General features: G+C 42.2%; 1 protein-coding gene across 5 annotated transcripts in view; it reads left to right on the top strand.

Annotated features, from left to right (window-relative positions):
- Window positions 1-85: 85 nt before the first annotated feature.
- The window catches only part of LOC140303537 (inositol 1,4,5-trisphosphate-gated calcium channel ITPR1), a 73,049-nt gene continuing 63,568 nt past the window's right edge, over window positions 86-9,566 (top strand). For all 5 annotated transcript variants that reach the window (XM_072382324.1, XM_072382322.1, XM_072382323.1 and 2 more), the window contains exons 1-3: window positions 86-416; window positions 1,293-1,410; window positions 4,628-4,698. In XM_072382324.1, the coding sequence (XP_072238425.1) occupies window positions 1,319-1,410; window positions 4,628-4,698 (163 nt within the window). In that variant the 5' untranslated portion in view covers window positions 86-416; window positions 1,293-1,318. The remainder of the gene's footprint in view (window positions 417-1,292; window positions 1,411-4,627; window positions 4,699-9,566) is intronic.

Below are 9,566 nucleotides of genomic sequence, written 5' to 3'. Positions count from 1 at the left end.
AAATACCATCAAATAATTGTTTGGCCCAAAAACATAGCCTGACTTTTCTGCTTTTTCACCTTTTTCACCATCACGCGCGGACTGTTTTGATACCACACAGGGGCGTTCGTTTAGTCCAGATTTCCATGGAGGTAGGATGGGAGCTCAAGGACAGCATTTCCCAGCTATCACCCCAACGGCCGCTTGAGATACAGAAGAAGTGGCAGCGAGCCAGGCAACTCAGCCAGCCAGTGCCTGCCCGCCTCAGTGGATGCAGCCGCGGCGCTCCGACAGGCGCCGAAAGCTGTCAAGAATTGGATTATTACGGTCGCTCACGGCTAGATCTCGCAATCGGCCCGGTGGAGAGGAGAGCTACAATCATGTTGTCTCAGCTCACGCAGAGAAAGCTGAACATCTGAGCATTTATCACAACCGAGGTAAAGTTGAGCGCACAACTCAGTTGGCCATCCTTTCTTCCTATCTCTATCCCCTCTCAGCGGAGGAAAAGATTTAGCTCTCCTTACATGGTTATCAAAACGCTCACAGTTCAAAACAGGAGCGCGCAGGATCTTTGTTTCTCTGATAGTGGAGCAACTACTCAGCTCTGTGAGCGATTATAAAACTGGAGAGCAGCTATGTGTGATAACGAATCGCGTATAGCGAGTAAAACCCGCAGCATTAAGGCTGGCCGTGCTCCTTTAAGTTTCAGGCGTGTTTTTGGTGCTCCGATGAACAGTCCCCTCAACATGATGCGCTCTCGTGATGTGTTTCGTCTAAATGTGCTCATATGTCGTTAGTAAAAGCTTGCAACGGTCAAATTCAGTGTAAACTGTTGAACTTTTAAGATTTGTCAACCGCATTTTGGGGCTTTGCTTCTGAGACAGTCAGATGAAACATGACTCAAGTGGAAGCTACTCACTGCAACTTCAGTGGTGATGACCTGCTGCAGGTGCCGAGACCCTCCTGGTTGCTGCTGTTCTTCACCCCCCCCCCCCCCCCCCCCCCCCCCCCAAAAAAAAAAAAAAACCCAACAGGTTACAGTAACATTAGAGAAATTTCATTTCCTTCTATGCAAATCAGTGCAGTCAGATAGCTATGAACCTCTCAGACAAGCCTCTCTTCAAATATTCCAGTGGCCCCAGGTAACTGTGAACTGGGAATGAATGTGTAGTCCAGCAACACAGAACCGGGCTGAATACCATGGCAGAAATGAAAATATGGAGCTTTTAAAGTTATATCAGACTTATTTACACTAAAGTTATTCATAGCTCAGTTATCTAATTTTGATGTGTTTTCCTCCTTTCATCCTCCAGTAGGTACTCCCTAGTTTGTGTCAAACATGTCGGATAAGATGTCCAGCTTCTTACACATCGGGGACATCTGCTCCCTGTATGCAGAGGGATCCACCAACGGTTTCATCAGCACCCTGGGGTATGTCTGTCAAACTGGCCACACAAAATCCTTTGCTTGTAATGCACCCGATGAAAGTTTGTTTGCATGTGACACGGGCATCGATACCCCTGATTAGTCTTAGAATGGGAGTAAGCAGCGTGGTGTGATGCGTAGCTGCTCTTTTCCCGTTTATCCCTCAGGAGAACGCTGTGAAAGCAGATGGAGACCTGTGAAGTGGCCCTTAAAGCATGCGTGACCCCAACAGTGATAGTGTCAGGAGAAAAGGAAACGTAGGGGCGGCAAATGCGCCATTAATGATGAAGTTAATGTTTGAGTGGCAGCAGGAGTGGGTATGAAAAAACTGGTTAGCCGGTGCCTTGTGGTGCTCCATATGTTAAAACGCTATTTAAAAGCCACTCAGTCTCCCACACAGTTACAGCAATATTGCATTCTCCACCAGTTCCACTTCACATGTGAAACACTATAGAGGTGGATTGCAGAATGGCAAATTACGATAGCTCTGAAGTGTTGATTGCAACAACATTAGTCAAAACACAACAATACAACTAAAGGCAGAACAAACGTGTGTCAGTGGCCTTGCTCCAGAGCTAGATAGTTTAATATGTTCCAATTTTGAATTACAGGAGAAAACCAGTAAGGCTTGAATAAACATTTAGGCAATCCTGGCTCTCATTTAAAAGTGCACAGAAAATAAACATGATATTCTATTTCAAAGCTTTAAGTTCATAAGCGAAAGAAATCCGCATGTTTACGTGTACAGTTGAGTTGAGGTGCGCTCACAGCTCAGCTTGGACATTTATGTGGACCACCGTCCTCATCCCAATGTACACGAGCAGGAACAAAGTCAAGTTATTAACTGACGCATGTCTGATGCGGCGACTCTGTGAGAAAATGTTGAAAACATTCTGCTACTTTTAACTCTCCCTGTGGGAGATCATCGTTCATGTCAGTATACCCAAATTAAGTTACTCGACTGTTGACTTTGTCAGATGATGATGATGCGGTTATAAGATGAGGATTTCGTTTTCGAGTCCAGCGTCAAGCAGCTGCAAGTTGACACGTGGTCTTAATGAGCTGATTTTACAGTCACAACTTCTGATAATAGAAAACAGAAAAAGATGTGATATTAGAGAGGTTTTACTGGAAATTCAGGTGTATTGACATGCACTTACCTGTGTGTTCAAAGGCCTATTCCCTTTGAAACTAGTCACTTAAGCATATACTTGTAGGATGATTCGATCCCCATTCCATGTGCATTTTAAGAGTCCACTTTTATGTTGTGGCTCCGACAAAAATAAATCAGGTGATTTATTGCTTTACTTGACACAAATGCCATTTGTCGTGTGTACCTTTCGTTTTTTGTTCTGAGTGCATTCAAACCAGTTAGCAGGAAGTCCGTGTTAATGTTTTGCTGGTTTAAACAGTGTCGTCATAAGAAGTTCGAAGTGTAATGTGTCTGGTTTTAGTAATGGTATCAGGGTATCAGCTCAGAGTCCTGGATGCCCCCCCCCCCCCCCCCCCCCCACCAGCTCATTAAAAATGGAATGACCACAGCAAAGACTGACTCATCCCAGAGACACTGTGGCCTTTTCTCGGGTTCAGGCACTTCCCACGTAGACATGCACACAACTCGCACATGAAAGCACCCTCATTTGCAAAAATTGTCATGAGAGTTTTGGCCACGAGCCAACCGCTCCACGCACAAACACCAACTCAGCATTCTTCGGATCATCTGCCCTCAGAGAAAGACAGAATTCTGAGAGGAGGAGGAAAAACTCTGCGAGCATCAAATAAAGCATACGAGAAGTCTCTGTGAAAATAATAAAAAGGTTGAAATCTTCAAAATGAACCCTCCACACGACCGGCCCCGTTTGCTCAGAGGTGTAGTAGCAACCTTGTCGATATCTAACCACATTGTTCACATATGAAGATGAGCGTCTCCTGTTCCTCTAGGTGTAAAAGGCTGGAGGGGCAGATAAGTCTGTTTGGACAACTGTACACATTCTGCTAGAAAAGGACTGGAATGGATGTGGGATTTGGCCTTTGTCCAGACAAGTGTTATTACAGGCCAGTAAAAGCTAAATTTGTCTCTAAAAATTCCAGCCTGCCCCCTGGTCATCTAATCCAGAATATTTCTTTATTTTGTGGAGGAAGAGAAGAAAAAAACCGATTACCCTCAGTGAGAGAAGGGAACATCAGTGTTTTGTTGGGAATGCAAAGTTCTGAGCAGTTTTATCCCACCAGCTTGCACACCAAGGGACACAGATTAAAGACATTATTGACTCATTGTATCTGTGCTTAGTTGTACTGCTAAAAATGGTACCCATTAGTTAATCTAACTAATAGAATTAGTGTTTAGAAACTAACAATAGATTTCTTATTGGTCTTCTGTCTAAACCTCCAAAGTGTATAGTTTGTGATCACAGAGGAGTGAGAACACTAGCAAACACCTGAGACGCTGTAACATCAGAATTTTAAGCTGAAGAAGAATAACTTGAAGGATTTAGCTGTTCTGATGGTTGCGTAACACATGATTGCGTAATGATAACAGAGTGAATCAAATCGTGAAGTTAAAAACAAAAAGTCCACCGATCGAAACAACCCAATTGGTCATTTGTGCATTCCCTGCAATGCAACCAATAACAGAATCCTGTAAAATACCGCTCTGACAAGCAGCTGCACTGAAGTACGATTTATATTATTGTTTCCTCATTCGAGTGGATGTCATTGCCTTGTCTGTAGGCCGGCTGGGGGAAGGTTGGATGGTGCTGTTATGACTGAGTGCCCTCAATCATTCATAAGTTTTTAAACATGGGACACGTGTTCAAGATCAACAAATGACAGCTGCTTTTTTCCCTTCTGGGTTAGGTTCGGTCAATGATATGACAACTTTTTACCTAGATGGGGTTTAGGCACTAACATTACTTGGCCAGAGTTAGCGAACGATCTCGGTTAACGACAAACAAACTAGTGAATTCCACGCAATGGTCGATATTCCAATATGAAAAAAAAAAAAAGAGAATTCCATTAGTCGTGACTCGTGACCGCATTTTAGCACCAAGGCATGCAAAAACACAGCACTGATCCACCTTAGTTACATGCTGATCATCACACTGAATTTGAAACATCACTAAATAAAAACCCAGGTATCCCAAAAACAAATATCTGTTTCCTGCATCGCAGCTGCGTGTTGTGCCGTGTGATTAACAGTATTATGAAATGTCCATGTTTGCAGCTTGGTGGATGACCGCTGCGTCGTCCAGCCAGACGCTGGAGACCTCAACAACCCTCCCAAGAAGTTCAGAGGTAAGAGGCACCGAGTCGGCTCTCTTCTACCCCCCCCCTGTGCACAGACATCATAACAGTAACCGCTGTCTGTTTATACTGTGGACGGTGTGAGAGACACTGCTGAATGTGTTGTGCTGTGTTTCTTTGGTGACGAGCACAATATCTCTGCCCACTGGACTTCAAACAGGCCTGCCTTTGTCAGTGTGAATGATGTGTGTGTGTGTGTGTCCGCACGTCTCCCTGCTTGTTTATGCAATTCATACGTGTGCTCATTGGGAGTGAGTTCGCTTGCTCGTACACGTCCGTGGAAGTAGAAGCAGATGGAGAGAATCAGGCCTGATTCGGATTTGTGGAAAAATCAGCCCACGACAACAAAGCTGCTATCTGAGTAAAAGCCTTGAGCTGTTACTGCTGGTGAACTTGCTATTATTAGCTACCGTACAGGAAGTGTAATTCATGACCCACAGTTCTCAGGCTGCAAGTTTACATCCCCAGGGGAGAGGCCTGGCCAAATATTGCAGTTTGAGTAAATGGGACGTATGAGAAAACTGAAGCGGTTGCAGAACATCTTTTGCCATAAATGTATGAAAAATTGGATTTTTTTCTTGCTGCTGCTGAGGGTTTGATCGAAATATGTCACATAGCATGGACCTTTATTGATTATGTAAGGCCCATCTCATAGATTAAGAGGGTATAAATGAGGAGTCTTCTGTTGAAAAGGAATTGATGGAAATGTGCAGTGCAGAATTTTTGTTTTCCCTTCTGATAAGGAAGGTAATTACATTAAACATAAATTTTTTTTCCGTAATGTTGTTTCGCCTGCGTGAGCTCTGTCATGTAAAACATACTTGCTGTGGATACAAACAGCTGACATTATCACTTTTCTACATGTTTAAGCTTACTAAACACTTAGTATTGTGAGGAAAAACTCTGGCATACTAATCGGGGGGATTTATTTGAACTGAACACCTGATCGGAGCCAAATCAGCCCACCACTGCTGTTCATGTGTCTCAGTTTAAGTGAGTGTAGCAGTTCAGACTTGTGCCATGTCGAAAGGAATACGTGTGTTTTACTAGGGCCAACCTAGTCAGATTGTCATCATAATTGGTTACGAGAACACACCACTCTGCTAGTTCAGACATCGTGCAGTTCAGTTACCCTCAGATTAATGGAATGTCTGGCAGGGAATATATCAGGAATTAATCATTTTGACATTGTCCAACATTGTTCTCCAAACTATTAATTTAGAGAATAGCTGATACATAATAATAATGTGAATATTTATTAGTTGTAGCACTTATGATACGGTTTTTTTTTTTAGAGGTGCATTTTGTAGTACTTTTTTATTGCCCTAAACCTTATAAACGTACTGATTTTGACAAATGAATCAGCTTGCTGTCAAAGTCTTTCAGTTTGGCTTTAAAGCTTTTTGGACAGCATGCAGCTCACACTTTGCATTTGGAATCACATGTGCCGACTCAAGAGTGTTAGGAAGTCTGCACAACATTGAGAAAGAGGAGAGCTTTGATCTCAGCAGTGACCTACACAGTTAAACTCTTCAGTGGGTCTCTGGTGTCCCAGGAGATGTGATCTACCCCCTTGACAATCGCTGTCAACAACATAAACGCTACAGACTACAGACTGATACCTTCACAAAAGAAAGGTCTGTGTCTTTGTGTCTCTGTTGTGTGCGCTGCTGTCAAGTTTATTGTGTGTACTAAATTTGCACAGTGTGTCCCATCTGAACCATCTTTTATTACGCAGTTGACACAGTTATAGCATATGTCCCTGCTGTAAACATTTAAACATATTGATTGTCTAATACAGTGCCACAATGCTTCAAATGGACACGGACAGTAAGTCTAAATCCACTGTAGAGCGTCTGGAGAGTTTCTGCCATGCACAGTCTATACCGTTTGCAGAAACTCGATGGACACAAAGAATGAGCAGTCCTCCACCAAGGCCAAAGCTCTATCTCACAGATCTAAGGAAATGTGATCTGGATCGACTCCAACATTTATTGGTTCACTCCTTTGCTCACACTCCAGCTCTCCGGCATGAACTTGAGCTCTGGTAGTTTTCTTTTGCATCATCCTGCAGATCTGCTAAAACAAAACTGCATTAATGCTCCCGGAAAGAAAACAGAGATGGAAATGGGTACTACAGGATAATATGGGAATGAACTTGTGGAGGAGGTTGCAGTGAGAGCAGCAACAGTTTGTATTATAACAAAGATAAATGATATAGACCAAGTTGTAGCCAAGTTGCATAAGCAAACCAGCAGTAAATATTGCATAATCTGTTTGTTTTTTGTTTGTTTTCTTTTGCGGACCGTCTCACGTTATTCTCTTTCTGTGAATATAAGATTTATTGCGTGTTTGTGTGTCTACATTTCGTCACTAAAGCACTTCAGTTGCAGTTCCCTCGGAGCCCCTTCTCTAGCCAGTTGCGGAAATTGAGTGTTTTTCTTTTAGACTTGAGTTTGCCAAAGCTAATATTTCTGGGAATTGTCCTAATGGAGTTTTTCCAATGTTTTATGAAACCTTTTTTATTTTGTCTCTATATTGTTGGATGTTCAGCTGTTTGGGAGACACGAGATATTTTTGCTAAGTGGTTGCTATAAAGGCACAAGGCCAGCTTAGCTATGTCCACTGAGTCTTGCTGTCACTGCTGAGGTATGCGTAACATTTCCCCCTAATGTAAACACAACACCCTGCTCACAACCTTACTCTCGCTCATTGGGCTTATATCTATATACTGAGAGATCAGCCTTGCTTTGTGTTTCCCTGGGACGATACTTTGAAATGCCATAAGACGCCTACACACGGCAGAGTACACTGAGTAGCAGCCAGCACAACGAAGGCAGAGGCGACACGGTGGCAATATTTTGTATGTTCATTCTCAGTTGGTGTGATCATCTTTTTTAATGTTAGGGCACTTGCTACGGTGGCTGTTCCTTTTGGTCATATTTAGCTGTGCAAACTCAATGGTGCATTTTCCAAATGCCATCCTGTTTATGGAATCATCAATCACTTTCCTGAAATATGAATAATGCCTGCGTGTGTTTACTTGTTACCTCATTAGGACATTTTGTGATATAACGCTACAAATAATAGTCCTTCAGAGAGTCAATGCTCTGTCGTAATGAGGCAGAACATAATTTCTGGGGTGCTGGTTTGGATTTGGGTTAAGGTTTGCACTGAAGTTACAGTGAGGTTGCCGTTTTTGGCTTCAAGAGTAGTCGAACATCTTAACAACAGACGGATTGTTGTGTGCTGTCTTGATATTTATTGCATCCATCCATGGAGATAAAAAGGTGAATTCTGATTATTTTAATGATCTCATAATGTGTTTCTCATATATTGCTCAAGTTTTCATGTAGAATGCACTGATTTATGACTCAGTAATGGTCATTGAAAATAGGACAAAGACAACATATCAAATTTTGAATCTGATAAACTCTGGGTCTAGGTGCTCTATACATGCTCCAAAGTGGCATCTTTTACCATATTTTTTTATAAAAACATTAAAACATAAATCTATATCAACAGCCAAATTAATTTTTTTAGTCAGACTGCTGAAAATGTCAGAGATCGTTGTTGAAAATCAACCACTTAGGGCCACTTAGGGCCACTTAGGACTATATGTCAACTCACGGTCGATTAAAGTATTTACAGACTGTGGCTCTGCTCCAATAAAATCCTGATTTTGTAAAAGCAGCGTTATATCTGACAAAATCACTATTCAAATAACTTAAAGACAACACACGTGCAGGGATTTTAGTTAAACTTGTAACATAACTCGATTCCGTACATGGTTTAGTGGCCCAGTTGAGCGGTCACTGTAACTGTTCAACTCAGCTGTGCATGTAATTGACTGAGAAGATTGGAACTAAAATGTTTTCCCATTTTTGTCTGATGTAGGACCAGTTTCATGTGCACTAATGCACCCCATGCAATTGTTGATGTGTGGCTTTAATGGGCCATCTGGGCCACCAATAACAATAACTGTAATGAGAACTCCAAAAAAAAAAAAAACAGTTATAAAGATTGTAACCATTCATATGGATGATGGAGTCCACATCTCAACTGTTTCAATAATGACGACGTAATTTGGATCACTTTTGGTGCAGTGCAATAAACATCTAATCAAAATACGCCAGGATCACATCTCTACTCAGATGGACACAGCGAGGCTGCACTTCATACTTTTTCTTTATTCGTATTCTTTTTTGTAACTTTGAACTTTAATAGATCAAAGTTAAATGACGCAATCCTGTTTGCTTTTTCTGACAATCTCTTAAACGACTAAAATCACCCAGTCTTGGCTGCTGGCTGCCACTTATTAAATGCTGAATTACCACATAGGGGGGAAAAAAAAATTACACACGAAAAAGAACTGCCAAGCGGTCTTCAGCACTAATTGGCTTTCTTTAGTTTATTCTTTACTGATGCCCTGTGACAATTGCTCGGACATCATCAAACTGATGTTGACTCACCCAAAAGCATGAAGAAAATTAGTCCTCTCATAACAGTGGTATATTCTACTAACTCATTTTCTCCCAGAGCCTCCCAGAGGGCTCCCAGGGGAAGGGATTCTGAAATGACCAGCATTTGAGGAGGCCTTGGGGCAGAACCAGGGAGAGATTATATCTCCCACCCCCCTCCCCCGGAAGATGGTCGTCTGACCCCTTCAACCCAGTTCCGGAAAATGGCAGAGAATGGATGGGTGGTTGCATGGATTGATAGCGCTCTGGTGCTTTCTTGGTGTTCCTTTAGTGCCCTAATTAGGTCAAAATTTGGTCAAAACTCCACCTTAAAAAGAAATGACTTACCTATTGGTATCAGCTACACATTGAGTTTATTACTCATTAACCATAAGCATC

The sequence above is a fragment of the Leuresthes tenuis genome, unplaced genomic scaffold (genome assembly GCF_036924035.1).
Source record: "Leuresthes tenuis unplaced genomic scaffold, fLeuTen1.0.hap1 SCAF_3, whole genome shotgun sequence".
Lineage (NCBI taxonomy): Eukaryota > Metazoa > Chordata > Actinopteri > Atheriniformes > Atherinopsidae > Leuresthes > Leuresthes tenuis.
Note: the sequence above shows the minus strand (reverse complement) of the source record. Positions and strands in the feature narration are given on the sequence as shown.